This window comes from Zingiber officinale, chromosome 8A, assembly GCF_018446385.1.
Source record: "Zingiber officinale cultivar Zhangliang chromosome 8A, Zo_v1.1, whole genome shotgun sequence".
Taxonomy (NCBI): Eukaryota; Viridiplantae; Streptophyta; class Magnoliopsida; order Zingiberales; family Zingiberaceae; genus Zingiber; species Zingiber officinale.
The window spans coordinates 1,232,830-1,247,571 of NC_056000.1; the positions used below are offsets into that span (position 1 = coordinate 1,232,830).

Below are 14,742 nucleotides of genomic sequence, written 5' to 3' on the forward strand. Positions count from 1 at the left end.
ACTCATTTATTTCACACGTTAATTTGGAAAAGAAAAATGTCCAATGCATTTGTTAATAACTGCAATATTCATAATCATGGACATTTATTCTTATTTGCACAAATGATACTTTATACTCGACTTGAGTACAGAAATAATATATTTGCTTAGTATTTTTTAAAAAAGAAACTAAATAAAAATTTATTTATTTAAACATAAATTTTCTTAGTATTTTATAAATATTAATAACTCAGATTTATGAGTATTTATTTATTTATCTATTTTTACACATCAAATGAACATAATTAAATTATAATTTATTTGTAAGCATAAATTTTCTCAATTATTTGTGAATATTAATAAAATTTTATTATAATATTTAATTTTTATTTAACTATACTCATTGAATTGAATGAACATAATTAAATTATAAAGTTTTTTATAACCATTTGATTCTTTTATCACCCGAGTGTCGTGTAGGAGCCCATCTGAACACAGCAAATTCTGCCAAATTTTTGTTTTTTTTTTCTGATTAATTTTTTGCATTGGTGGTTCTATTTAGGGCATCCGTATAGAGATTTATGTTCTGCCTGATTAAAAATCTTACTTTTTTAAAAATTTCTTTTCACTATTATAAACTTCTCCATAATTTTTTTTTATGATTCACAATCAATTTACTTATTTTTATTTATACGTTTTACTCCTCTTTATTTATAATTTTATTTACAATATATATAATATTATTTAATATTTAAATATAATATTCATAATTATATTAATATTTTAAATTCTATATATTTATTTATATAAAAAATAATTTGATAAAAATAAACAAATATTTAATAAAAATATAAATAAAAAAAAAAAAAATAGTGTAGTAGACCCTTGCACCTGCAAGAGCATAAATCCTTTTTATATATATATTTTTAATATATATAAATTCGATTTAAAAATTTTAGGACCGATTTATTAAAAAACTATAAATTCATATAGTAGAGGCGGAGTTTAGAAGGTGGGGTTTATAACACGGACCCCGTACTATGAACCCGAGTACAGATGCCCTGATATCATGGATCGGCTGCGTCAGCGGTACTAATGCCGCAAAGGTCAGCAGGCAAAAGAAAAAAGTTGGTGAAGGAAAGGGACGGGGGCGATGAGCCCCGCTGTCGATGCCGCCAAGGAATATGCGGCCGGCTTCGCCGCAGGTATCGCTACCGTCATCACCGGCCATCCCTTCGACACTGTCAAGGTTGGTCCCTTCGCTGCTCCCGCTTTATGTATTCTTTTCTTAAATTCTTCTTTAGGGTTTCCCCTCCAGTTTTGCTCCTTTTTCCTCTTTCCATTGGATCTATGAGGTGCTGGGTGATTCTTACAAGGAGCCGTCTATTTGATCCTGGATGTTTGTACTATTAACAGGGAAGCGTTCAAATTGTTTGATTGGACGTGTTTATGCCCTTTTTTGCTTGATGATCTGAACTAATAGAATGATTTGAGCAACAGATGAGGCTGTTGACTAGCTAGGATGAAGGCCGTCATCATTTCTGGCCTGAGTGGAGCAATGTGTTTGCCTTTGATAAACTTTGTTCGATCTTTGCTCCAGGAATATGCGTGACTTGACAGTGTATTTTTTTATAAAGTTGTCGAAGTCATATGGATATTCTGTTTGTTTGATTTTGTTGTTTGGATATGTAAGGAAATAGTTTCCTTCAACATGTGGAGCATGGTAAAGATTGAACTGTGTAGCAAAAATATTGAAGAAGATAGGCACTCTTAACATTATCGCTGTGTTTGAAAAACTTGTAGCGTCATCTTGTGCGGTAGAAACTTGTGCAACTAAGTGCACCAAATCCCATGTGATTTAAACATGGGGAATTTTAGTTCTTTGACAGAAAGTGATACCGAACGCTCAATCATTGGGAATTAATAGGTTGTGTGAGTTCTTATATGTTTCCTGTTTCACATTAGTTTCATTCTATTAATGAAAGACCAACCATTTCCTGAAATCGATGGTAGTGGAATTTTAGCTCAGAAAAATCTATTCATGTTTTTGAGATGAGTTTGCCTTAAGTTATAGTAAAGCATCTAATTGGTGCTCTGTAATTTTCAATAATAACTGAAGAGCTTAGAGGACATTCATACATACAATGAATTACATGAGGTCTATTTATAATATATCCATTACAATAATTTTTCTGTATGTGGTTGTTCAAAATCGTGCATTGGAAAGAGGTATACTACCATTTTCATCAGAAAATGTAGATTCTTGAAGCGTCTTTTACTTTGGACAACAAAAAGGCATCTTGAGATTATTTTTGTGAGTTAGTTGCACTCTTTTGGGATCTATGCATATGAAAGAAGCTAAGAATTTTGAGAAGTACACTTTCTGCAATTTTCTAAGATTATTACTTTCCATGCAAATAAATAGTTAAACACTTAGGATTGATTAATTTTTTCAGGCGAGTTATTTTTTATCCATGTTAGTCTTCTTTGTGCCAGGGCCTCGCTTTCCTATATGCTATGGTTTAGCAAAAATGTATAGGTCCTTATTGTTTTTATGTGGCAGGTAAAGTTGCAGGCTCATAACACACAGACACAAGTCAAAGAATACAAGAATGCTCTACACTGCAGTAGTCGGATCTTGCTTACTGAAGGAGTATGCTTTCAAACTTAATTTGGTTCTTCATTTGTCTTGGAAACAAACTTCTCATAAACAGAAATCTATATGTTATATGTTAGGCTTTACTGGTGGCAATCTTGTACGGAGTAAAGAATAGATGCTTAAAACATTAACATAAAAAAATAATTCTCCCTGGCCATTGCCAGTCTATTATACCTTGATTTTGTATAGTTCTACTTGCTTGAGCTAACATAGTCTTGATTTTCTCCAAACTGATCCACAAAGTGAGATGCGTTGATCAAAACATGCATAAGATATCTTTAGAAGAAATTTAAATTTTGAGTCACAGTGTTTGGATGTCTGATAATTGGAAACATTTTCCTGATCTCTTAATCTGAATACTGAACCTTTGAGCCTCTAACATGGTACTGAAGGTACAAGTCTTGTCTAGAAGTGTCCCGGAGGCTACCTTCTAAAATATAATTATCATAATTATCAAGTGCTTCAACATTCTTTACAAGGCTCGTACATACTTCTTGGAATGTAAGTTCAATAATTACGTCAACAACCTTTCTTATTGGTTAGACTCTGTATCCAGGTGGGAAGTCCGTCTCCATCTCTAGCAACCTAATCAAAGGGTTGAATAATAATCAGAATTAACTTGTGAGGTTGATCCTTCCTGAATGGCTATTTATTCAGCTATTTTTAACCATGGAGCAATCTGAATATCTATTAGCAATAAATCAGAAATTGAATTGTTTTTTTGCCTTTATTGATTCCTTCATTTTTTCTGAATAACTATTAATAATATATTCAGGTATAATTGCTTTTTTTTGTTTAATTCTCTCAATTATTCCCGAGAATCATCTAGTTCTCAACTCGACTTCTGACATATTCTTCCTTTACCTCAATTGTCTCCAAAGTCTATTGGTGATAGCTGTAAGTCATATCAACACCCAGTTATAAATTCTTGCAGACTAAGTCAAAGCAAAACTTCTTTTTTTTTTTCAACCTGAGTTCTTAGATTCTTTGTCCTGCAGTTGCGTTGGATATCGAACATGAAATCAATAAATGAGTCGGATATTAACACCCTTAGTGACCAAATGCCAAATTTCTAGAAAGTTAGGTATTGAACACCTAGATCCATACTCGTATCCAAGTCTGGGTAACAAAGTTTTTCAAATTAGCAGATCAAGTGGAAATGCTTGTTGTCTCCATATCATGTTTGTGATCCAATTTTAGTTTTTCTTCCTAAGTTGCTCACTGATATTACAATAGTGTATTCAAAGTTTCAATTGTGTACTTAAAGTTCTATGTAGTTGCAAGGATCTCAAGTTCCTTGAGCTTTCTCTATGCTTGAATATTGCAGGTGAGAGGCCTCTATAAAGGTGCATCATCATCTTTTGTTGGAATGGCATTTGAGAGTTCCCTTCTTTTTGGCATGTATTCTCAAGTGAAGCAAAAGTTGCAGGTTTTAAACTATAACCAACAAATTCATTATCCCTGGCAACGATTTCACAAATCTTAAATTGTTATGGTGCTTTTGTAGCTTTTTCTTTCTGCTATGGACAGTGGTGATTTTGATGATTTGTTAATCGTACAGGGAGAAATTCCCAGCAAGAAGCCACAACTTCGAGTAATTATTCCTTCGGCTGCATTTAGTGGAGCAATAATTAGCTTTATACTATGTCCAACAGAACTGCTAAAAGTGTGTAGGCAGTTCATCATTTTAAACTAGGTTGTTGTTACCTTCATCATATTGCTTCCTCATTTTAAATTTTAATATGCGTTTAAGTGTTTTCCAGTGTAGAATGCAAGTTCAAGGGAATGCTGCATCGATGTTTGTTAAATACAATGGTCCTTTAGATTGTGCTATCAAAACTATTCAGAGTGAAGGGGTAAGGGTTTATTTATTTATTTCCTTTTATTAAATATCTTTGATTATTATATATTGGTGTGTTCACATGCTTGTTTTTCAGGTTAGAGGCTTATTTCGTGGAGGATTACCAACCTTTCTAAGAGAATCAATTGGCAATGCAGTGTTCTTTAGCACTTACGAGCTAAGTCGTCACTACTTGCATAGCCAATTAAACTCTGCTCCATCTGCCTTGAGCCACAACTCGAAACTTCTAATAGATACAGGGATCGGCATCGTTACTGGTGGACTTTCGGGAACTGCCGTAAGTAAAGACAAGTCTTCCATCAGTTATATCACTTGTATTAACAATTTTTTTTTTTTGTTTCTATTTCTTTTCACAGTTCTGGTTGGCTGTTCTACCATTGGATGTTGCAAAAACTGTAATTCAGACTTCACCAGATCAAAATGTTAATCGAAACCCTTTTGGAACACTTAGATTGGTATGGTATCCTTTTGCAATTCGTGTCTTCATTATGTGCATACTTGCAGAAGGTTATGGAGTTTTTCCTCTCTAGATTTACAGGAGAGTTGGCTTGAGTGGATGCTATGCTGGTCTTGGGCCCACCTTAGCGAGGTCGTTTCCGGCCAATGCTGTTGCTATAGTGACTTGGGAGCTTACGGCTAAGTTTTTAGGAATTAGAAAAGGCTGACAACGTCAGCTTAGTGAATGTTTTTCTTTGAACTGTAAACTAGCTAGTTACCCATTGGTAGATCATTGCTTCAGTTCGTCATTATTTTTTGAGGGGCTTTATGGTTTCTCACCGCGGATCTTTCAGGACTGTTGCCATCAAAGTCTGGAGCGGCGAGCAAGCCATTGCAATTCAGCTGCCTGATGTTTACAGGTTCGATCTGCTCCATTACTGTTTAGTTATTGAGAAGATTTGTGCTCGTGTAAAACAATTTTGACGACCAACATTTGTTTGCTTTATTTTATTGGAACTTCTTGAGCTTTTCTGTCAATCGAACTGATCAAGTAATATGTGGGACGGTTAAGTTGTTCTTATTTCAGATCCGAATAAATTTATGGTTTTTTATTTTATATCAGTTTTTGCCACGTACCTCAAACAAGAGAAATGACTAAGCTTGAAATTGGGAATAGATTGGCCTCTTCAATTGGTACGTTTACTGAATGCTAAAGACGAATTGTTTCACTTTGATTTTGTAGCAGTAAAATTGTAAACGAACACACTAGACGACAGAGATCGTCCTGCACCCCCATCTCGTCTCCTTGTAGACGACAGAGACTGCTCTTCAACCTTATCCCTAGCTATTAATGCTTTTATTTTTCTTCTTGGCACTGTTTCTAGTCAGAACTTTATAATTCCCAATTAATATCATTATCTAGTCTTCTCATTGATTGTTTTTATTGATGGCTTACACCCCCAATTATTCAGCCAAATGAACGAGTCCCTTTCTGTTCTAGTCCATCCTTATCCTTGTCATTCTTCCTTCGCTCACACGCTGCTTGGAATTTTCAAAGCAGCCCTGTGTCCTTTGAGATGCAACTTGCTGCCTCGATAGACCCATTTAATCTTACGTTCCAAGCAAACTTTGTTCGTGCAGTATTACAGATTCCCTGTGAATTCAGTAGGAAGAAAAAGTAGAGTTCTATTTATCAAACATGTACATACCACATAGTCGATACACGAAGCCAGCAAGCATCACATATGAACAAACTTAAAAACTCCAAACCCCCACACTCTTAAACTGCAGCCAAACACTTCAGATTACCAACAAAGTTTTGAGACGCAGTACTCTAACTCACTACACATCTCCTTCCAGTTCACGGCTTGTATTCACCTGATCTACATACGCCATATCTGGAGTAGATAAATTTCAACGGTGGCTGCTCTTCGTCTCACCGCTGTACAACCTGCGACGTGGAAAAGGCATGCAGGTTTATACGGGTTCAGATGATGGTATATATATATAAATATTTAAAATAAATACCAGTCGTAGACAGTGGGGGAGTTGGGCTGGGGCTTGTCGAAATAGTGAGCTCCGACAGTCTTGGTGGCGAGGTTGCTGCCAGGGTTGAACACGCTCCTCCACACGTTGCCATGCCGCTGAGTCGGAGAGTAGCTGGACGACGACGGCGTTACTGGAGTGGTCGGCGTGGTCGGCGTCTGTGGCAGAGATATTGAACGGTGGAACACGCCTCCGCCCTCACTGCTGCCCTCCCCTTCTGAAAGGCAAACTTTTTCTCATTAAAACCGAGCTGCTCGTTGAATGAGATACATAAATTCAAATTTTAATTGCACGAGGAGATAGATGGACATGAGTAAAGCGAGACCTTTGATGGACAAAGGCTTTGGGGAGACCTTCCTCAGCTTGCCTAGGCCTTTATCAGGCTGAGGACCGCCGAAGACGTCGTCCCACATCTTATCAAGGAGAACCATTTCTACCGGCGGAAGCTAACCCCAAACCTTGAATCACTAAGAACTAACTAATAAAAGGCTTGGTGCTCATTTATAGAATGGACGTCTACATAGGTAGTGTCACCGTTCGGTAACTTCACCTTAACACTCTAGATCCTCACAAGATTTTCTTGGCAGACAAGTCATATCAGAGTCTGTCTTATCTTAAATTTATCTTATTTTATCCTTAATCTCGATCATATACTCGCACTTAAGAGTAACAATTTAAACTCTCATTCAGCGAAAAGTCTTTTAACTCTAGTTTATTTACTGTGAACTAAGCAGCCCTTGCTAAGTTGTTTCTTTGACTTTGAATTTTGGAAAATTCAGTCAGTGATTCTTCGCCGTCGCATCTGTTCTTATCCTCCCTCCCACCTTCCTCTGTTATCTGCAAATCTTCAAGAAAAGAAAAGGTGTTTACCGTTTAGAAAAATACCATGCACTTGCAAGGCGGCAGATATTTTAGTTGCTGGTCCGTACGTAGTTTTTTAAACAGGAATGCGAGTGGTGGTGCGCTTTAAATGGAGCGGATAAGGATGGAGTCAGCTGTGGGCCCGCTGGCGAAGTGATGGCCCACCCACTGACAAGTGACAGCGACGTAAATAACGCCGTTGCAGTCTGTTAATCATTCTCTCACACAACCTGCCGTTGAAGTGGGTGATGAAACTGCCGTTAAAAAAATTTATAATGCCTTAAACACGTGAATCCATGTATATACTCATTTACATCCGGCGCACAGCAGCAGAATCCTCTAAGCTCTTTGAGACCGTTTCTACTTAAAGATTGCTTTCATCATTTATTGTTTTAAATTATTTTCATATTTATACTTTTATTTCAACCTATTAAAAACCCCCGAGTTCACTAAAAGACGACGGGATGCTTCTCAGTGGAGCTAAGAAGGCTGGTTTAAGAATCTAATTTTAATTTGGGGGAAGATAATTACTTTTTACTAGACGGTTGAATTGAGAAGGCTAGTATGATAAATCTAGTCATAGATGTTGTTTGATTTATTGATAGATAAAAAAATTTTATAAGATGACTTCGAATCTAGTATGATAATTTATCAAAAATGTACAATGGTATATCCTTTTACAATGATGTTTTTATTCTATCCTCCTGATAAATTTAACTAATTTTTTTTTCTTTTCTTTGTCATTTTTTTCCCTTTTCTTTCCTACCATACATGTAATATATCTTCTTTTTCTTGTCATCTTTTTTATCTTCTTTTTTTTTCTCAATTTGTTTCTCAAACTTGTTATAGGAGGTCATACCTATGTTGAACTTGATAACTCTTTATATCAGACCTAATGTGGACATGATATGAGGAGATATCAGGCCTAACAATAGGAAAAAAAGGAAAGAGTGATTTAGATTTTTCAAAACCTCTGGTCCACTATTAATAATGCCGAAAATAACAATGGAGAGCATATTTAGACTCCTTGTAATTTTAGAAATCTATAGGATCTAAAATCATTACAATTTGAGGTCTCTAAATCGATTAGTGGGTTTTCACTGAAACTCATTGATTGACCTAAAGACCTCATATTACAGTAATTTCAGGTCCTGTGAATCTCTAAAATTACAAGGAATCCAAATATGCTCTTCATTGTTATTTTTGGCATTCCTAATAACAGATCAGAGGTTTTGAAAAAACTAAATCTCTCTTTTTTTTCTTTTCCTTTTTCTTTTCTTTTTCCTATTGTTGGACTTGATATGAAGAGATATCAGACCCACGTTGGACCTGATATGAAGAGATATGCACAACAATAGAAAAAAAAGGAAAAAAAAGAAAGAGATATTTAGGTTTTTCAAAACCTTTGATCCATCACTAGGAATGCCGAAATAACAATAGAGAGCATATTTGAACTCCTTGCAACATTAGAAATCCACATGAACTGAAATGGGTGCAATTGGAGCTCTCTAGGTCCATTAGTTGATTTTGACTAAAACCCACTGATTGACCTAAAGACCTCAGATTGCAGTCATTTCAGGTCCTGTGAATTTCTAAAATTACAAGGAGTCCAAATATGCTCTCCATTATTATTTTCGTCATTCCTACTGGTGGGCCAGAGGTTTTGAAAAATCTATTTTATTTAGGTTTTTCAAAACCTCTGGTCCATCATTAAGAATGTCAAAAATAACAATGGAGAGCATATTTAGACTCCTCACAATTTTAGAAATCTGCAAGATCTGAAATGACTGCAATCTGAGGTCTATAAGTCGATCAGCGAGTTTTGGTCAAAAATCTATTGATGGACCTAGAGGGCTTCGATTGCACCCATTTCAGTTCCTGTGAATTTTTGATGTTGCAAGAAGCTCAAATATGCTATATATTATTTATTTCAACTCCTAAAAAATGTTAAAATATAATAAAAAAGAATTAGTAAAACAATCCCCACACGTTTTAAGTTTTTCAAAACCTCTGGTCCACCACTAGGAATGCCGAAAATAACAATAGAGAGCATATTTGGACTCCTTTCAATTTTAGAAATCCACAGGACTTGAAATGACTGCAATATGAGATCTCTAGGTCCATAAGTAGGTTTTGATCGAAATCCACCAATCGACCTAAAGACCTCAGATTATAGCCATTTTAGGTCCTGTGGATTTTTAAAATTGCAATGAGTCTAAATATGCTCTTCATTGTTATTTTCGGCATTTCTAGTGGTGGACCATATGTTTTAAAAAATTTAAATCTTTTTTTTTCTTTTTTTTTTGTTATTGGGCCTGATATGGGGAGATATCAGACCTAACAACAGAAAAAAAAGAGATTTAAGTTTTTCAAAACCTCTGGTCCACCACCAGGAATGTCAAAAATAACAATGGAGAGTATATTTGGACTCCTTGTAATTTTAGAAATTCACAGGACCTTAAATGGTTCCAATCTGAGGTCTCTAGGTCCGATTAGTGGACTTTGGTCAAAACTCATTGATTGACCTAGAAAGCTCCGATTGCACTCATTTCAGTTCTCGTGAATTTCTGGTGTTGTAAGAAGTTCAAATATGCTATCTATTATTTATTTCAACTTTTAAAAGATGTTAAAATATAATAAAAAAGAATCACCAAAACAATCCACGTTGAGCCTGATATGAATTCAACTTTAAAAGATGTAAAAATATAATAAAAAAGAATCAACAAAACAATCCCCATACGTTGGGCCTGATATGATTCATATCAGGCCCACACATGAGAATTTTTGTCAATTCATCATTATTATAATTTTATACCTCCACAGAAGCTGAAATAAATAATAGATCTCTATTAATTTTATACCTCCACAATCTCTATTGATTTATGAGATTGCAAAGAATTCAAATATGTCATCTATTGATTATTTTGACTTCTCCAAATGCATTCTAATATTATCAAAAAATCAACTAAACTCTAAACGTTGTGGGCCTGATATGATTTATATATCAGGCCTATGTTATGCATGCACTCATGGAAAAAAGAAGAGAGGAAAGAGAAGAACGGAGAGGAAAAATTAGATTGATTGCATGCATAGGAGAAAGTAAATAGAAGAGAGAGTGAGAAACGACAGTGAAAAGAAAAAAATCAGATTTGTCCGAAGGATAAAATAGGAAATACACTTAAAAATGTGTGCTCTTTGGTACATACCAAAGTAGCGTACGCCTTTTAATAAATTTAGATCACTACATGTGATTTTTGGTAAATTATCAAATCTAGTATCTTGCTCCAAGGTATAGTGCTATAGTAAGAAATGAAAATTTCAGTCGACGATTAGTCCAAATACTATAAGTTTTAATCAAAATTTATTAATGGATAAAAAAAACTTCAAATCCATTCTAAGTGATTTTTAAAATGATTCAAAGTCTAAATGTGCTAGAGAGGCATAACATCATAAATCTCTTCTTTGTACCATGATATTATATTTCATCACATGTCAATTTTTTAAAATTTAAATTTCTAAATTTATCAATAGGTTTTAATCAAAATTTATTGATATATTTAGAGAACTCTGATTAAATTCATTTCAATTCATGTAGATTTATACAGTACTTTGGAATCTAAATATATCTTTTTTTTTACTGTTTTTAAAAAATCAATACCATAGCTTAACACACCAGTATCATTTGTTGGTGCTGAAAGCACTAGCTAATAAAGTCCATGTTTTGATATTTACAAAGGTTTAAAGTTAAGGGTTGTTATGATCTAATAAAGTTATCTGAGTGTGCAAGAAAGTTCTAGTAGAGGCTAGGCAAAAAGTCCTGGTCAAGCGGATTGGACAACAAATTTCTAGTTAAGGTGATTGGACAGAAGACTTGACAAATCGATGACATCGGGCGAGAAGCCCTGCGATGCGAACACCAAGCAGAAATCTAGGCAGGTCGAGGATTGAATGTCTAGCGAGAAGTCCCGATGTCAAAGATCGAATGCTAAGCAAAAGTCCAAATAGGAGTTTAACAAAAGTTAAACTTTTCTGAGAGCAATAGGTGAGGATACGTTCCCAGTTGAGAAAATAGTAGGCGTCGATTAATATTTTTGCGAAATTCAAAGTCATAGTCAGATAGTCCCGAGACTATCTTGATCATTATGATTATTATATTATGCTTGTTTTGCTAACTTTGTGATGTAGAAAATTGAAAGTTGTAAGTTAGTTGGAAAAAGTGCTTCCAAGTGTCCAGAATGGTCCAGACACCCGAGGTCCAGGGGTTCGGAGTGGGTTAAGACGCCTGGATACGCCTGCACCTAGCCACTTGTGCAAATGAGGTGGCACGCTCCAATTGGTCGGCACACGTCACCGTATAGACACCCGGGAGTGGTCCAAGCGCCTGGATCAAGATAAACTCATTGGGACCTTGATACCTGCTAGAGGGGGTGAATAGACGGTCCACCCCTAATCGTTCGTTTACTTCCTACTCTCATTAGCGCACAACAGAAATATAAATACAAAAGCTAAATTAAAACAAGAAAGTAAACCTAACACATTGATTTAACGTGGTTCAGAGATTAGGACTCTTATTTTACGGTATGTCCATAAGGTGAGTGATCCCAGTGATCTTTCGGTGGATCAATCCCCAGCAGACTCCGGCTAGTGAACGACTCCTCGGTGGAGAAACCTCATCACATACTTGATCACGCACACTTGGATTACGAGAGCTTGGAGACTCTAATTAGGGATTAAGTACCTCTGATTTTATCGCCCAAGCCAATCATCCCAAGCGCCATTATATAGATCTTGGGGGAAAATATGCAAGCTATTTTCCCGCTACTAGTCGACTGATAAAGTCACCAGTCGACTGGTCTCTGTTAAAAATTGATCGTTATACCCCAACGACTCGATACTAGTTGAATGGTCCACTTCGATTTGAGAGAACAGAAATATTTTGTTCACTCCCATCAGTCGACTAGTAAATCCTAAACCTAGGGGTTTACCCTGAGTATAATCTCTCATGTACTTGTCCTCACCCATACAACCTCGACCTTGCCTTCTAACCTTCTCCATCAGCCTTGCGTCCCTTGGATGCTTCCCCATCCTTCACACCTTGCCTTCAAGAGCTTCCTTTGGCCTTGTGCTTTGTTGTTGGATCTTCTATTGCCAAGAGCTCCTTGTTCCAGGACTCCAACCTTGCCAAGTCACACTTGAACATACGTTTCCAAGACTACACACTTTGACATACACTGCCAAGACTTCACTTGAAATTTAACCTTTGCCAAGATCAAACTTGGACTTATGTTGCCAAAACTACATACTTGGACTTATACCACCAAGACTCACTCTTGGACTTTGCCTTTGCCAAGATCCCACTTGAACTTTTCTTGTTGTACTTGCATCTTGCTTACTCAGAATGTATATCAAATATAACAAATAACTTAACTTAAACCTTTGTCCAAACATTAAAACTTAGGGTCACACCGATTGCTCCAACAAAACTTTAGCAGATAGAGCTTGCTGAGGTCATGCCATGTCAGCTTGATAGGGGTGTCTGGGACAAGTCCAGGTGCCCAGATAAGGCTATAAAAAGAGGGTTCAATCATCACATGGAAAACATTATTCCAAATGTCTTCTGTACTTGTGTGCTACTCCGAAAAACTCTCCATAACCCAATCTTCTACTCTAAAGTCGTCGGTATACTTGTTTTTATTACTTACATTTTAAAATTTTGAATTCTCTTGTAATATTCGAGTTATTAGTGGATTTCCCATTGAAAGCACTCAATGAGTGTGGACCTTGAAATAGGAGTCGTTATAGGCTCTGAACCAAGTAAAAAATAAAAGGGTTTAGCGATTATTTTTTCTTTACTTTATTTTTCACTGCGTATTCTCTATTTTCTGAAAAAGTGAAAAAGTCACAAACGTTATTTATCCACCTCTAGCACGTTCTTCGATCCTACACTATCATGGTGATCAATTTTAGAAACTAGCACCGTCGTAGTGCAGATTTTTAAAAACCAGCACCATAATAGTACTAGTGTAATTAAATTGTGGAGACCATTTTTAAAAATATACATCATAGTAGTTGTTGCATGTAGGTAAAGGAGAAAAATAAGTTTAATTTAATTTAAGAGGAAAGAGAAGATAAAAAAAAGTAATTGCATGTCTAAAGAGAAAGATATTACCCTAAACTCCCTGCATGCAAACATTTGTTTCTTCTCAATCCTTGTGTCAAAAAAAAAATATTCCAACTCCTTGCCCGCAAACATTTCTTTTCTTCAACTCCCTAATGCATTCCAATTTACCTAATTGTCCTCATTTTTTTAGGTACAAAAAGTTTAAAATGAGGTATAATTCCTCTTAAATTTAGTACTATTTAAATAAAATCTAGTATATTTTCTATCAGTTAGGCTACTCTGCTCGATTGGAAATTGATCAGCATCAGTTTGTCATGAGAGAACAGAAGATATAAAAAGTCTAAAATGAGGTATATTTTTTTTTAAATTCAGCACCATTTAACTAAAATCGAGTATATTATATAGACTAAGAATCGATCGACAATCAATCAATTTGTCATGAGAGAACATAAGGTTCAAAATGTCCAAAATAAGATATAATTTCTCTTAAATTCAACATCATTTAACTATAATCGAGTATATTTTCTATCCAATTGAAACTTTTTTACCTAAAAAATGAGAGATTTTGGCCATCAAGGCTGACTGAATTCGATGGACATGGTCATCGATGGTTTAGAATAGAAGTCGATGTTGGCAATTGGGAGGAAAATAATGGGTATTAGTGGGTTTAATTTAAAATGGAGGGCATTGGGATAAATTGGTGTTCATTAAGGAGCTGAAGTAAATAAATATGTTTAAACAAGGAGCTGAAGCAACTTTTTTCTTACCTAGGGACTGAGAGTAAAGTTTCTGAGCAGCTCGAAGAAGCGGAAGTTGTTCATTGAGTTGTTCTAAGGCTTCTAGTCGAGGTTCCTTATATAGGCCGTTTTGGGCGTTCGAAACCCCTCCAGGCGCCTAGACCACGTGGCTCGGCCACTCCGCACGTGCCACGTCAGCTTCCCGATACCTTTTGGGTCCCCGGGAGCCCGGGCCGACTCCGGGCACCCGGACCAGTTGGGAGCGCCCGGATCCCTTCCGGGCACCCGAACCTACTATCTCCGGCAACTTCATTTTCTGTAAAATAAAGTTAGTCTAGGCATAAAACAATATATAATATAAGAAATGTGATAGTCTCCGACTATCCGGTTCTGACTTTGAATTTCGTAGAAACTCTAAGTCGAACCGACGCTTAATGTTCCCTCACCGGGGAACACGTCCTCACCTACTATACTCAGGAGAGTATACTTGTTGCCAGTTGATCCTCCGAACCAACTGGACTTTTGCTCGACACTCGAGTCT

The 14,742-nt window shown here is 36.0% G+C and overlaps 2 protein-coding genes across 4 annotated transcripts; one reads left to right on the forward strand and one right to left on the reverse strand.

Annotated features, from left to right (window-relative positions):
* Positions 1-1,007: 1,007 nt before the first annotated feature.
* Positions 1,008-5,474, forward strand: LOC122011779 (mitochondrial arginine transporter BAC1-like). 2 transcript variants are annotated; one of them, XM_042568158.1, is made up of 8 exons: positions 1,008-1,228; positions 2,543-2,632; positions 3,966-4,067; positions 4,200-4,304; positions 4,402-4,494; positions 4,576-4,776; positions 4,856-4,954; positions 5,038-5,474. In XM_042568158.1, exons 1-8 carry the CDS (start codon positions 1,133-1,135, stop codon positions 5,137-5,139), a joined length of 888 nt encoding a protein of 295 aa, XP_042424092.1. In that variant the 5' UTR covers positions 1,008-1,132; the 3' UTR covers positions 5,140-5,474. The 2 variants fall into 2 exon arrangements, with proteins under 2 accessions (XP_042424092.1, XP_042424091.1); XM_042568157.1 differs by having other exon boundaries at positions 1,009-1,228; positions 5,030-5,474.
* A 623-nt stretch (positions 5,475-6,097) lies between these two features.
* LOC122011780 (auxin-repressed 12.5 kDa protein-like) lies at positions 6,098-6,980 on the reverse strand. 2 transcript variants are annotated; one of them, XM_042568160.1, is made up of 3 exons: positions 6,808-6,980; positions 6,465-6,696; positions 6,098-6,387 (listed from the first exon to the last, which is right to left on the reverse strand). In XM_042568160.1, the coding sequence occupies exons 1-3, from the start codon at positions 6,911-6,913 to the stop codon at positions 6,351-6,353; spliced, it is 375 nt and encodes a 124-aa protein (XP_042424094.1). In that variant the 5' UTR covers positions 6,914-6,980; the 3' UTR covers positions 6,098-6,350. The 2 variants fall into 2 exon arrangements, with proteins under 2 accessions (XP_042424094.1, XP_042424093.1); XM_042568159.1 differs by having other exon boundaries at positions 6,465-6,699; positions 6,808-6,975.
* Between the last annotated feature and the right edge of the window lie 7,762 nt (positions 6,981-14,742).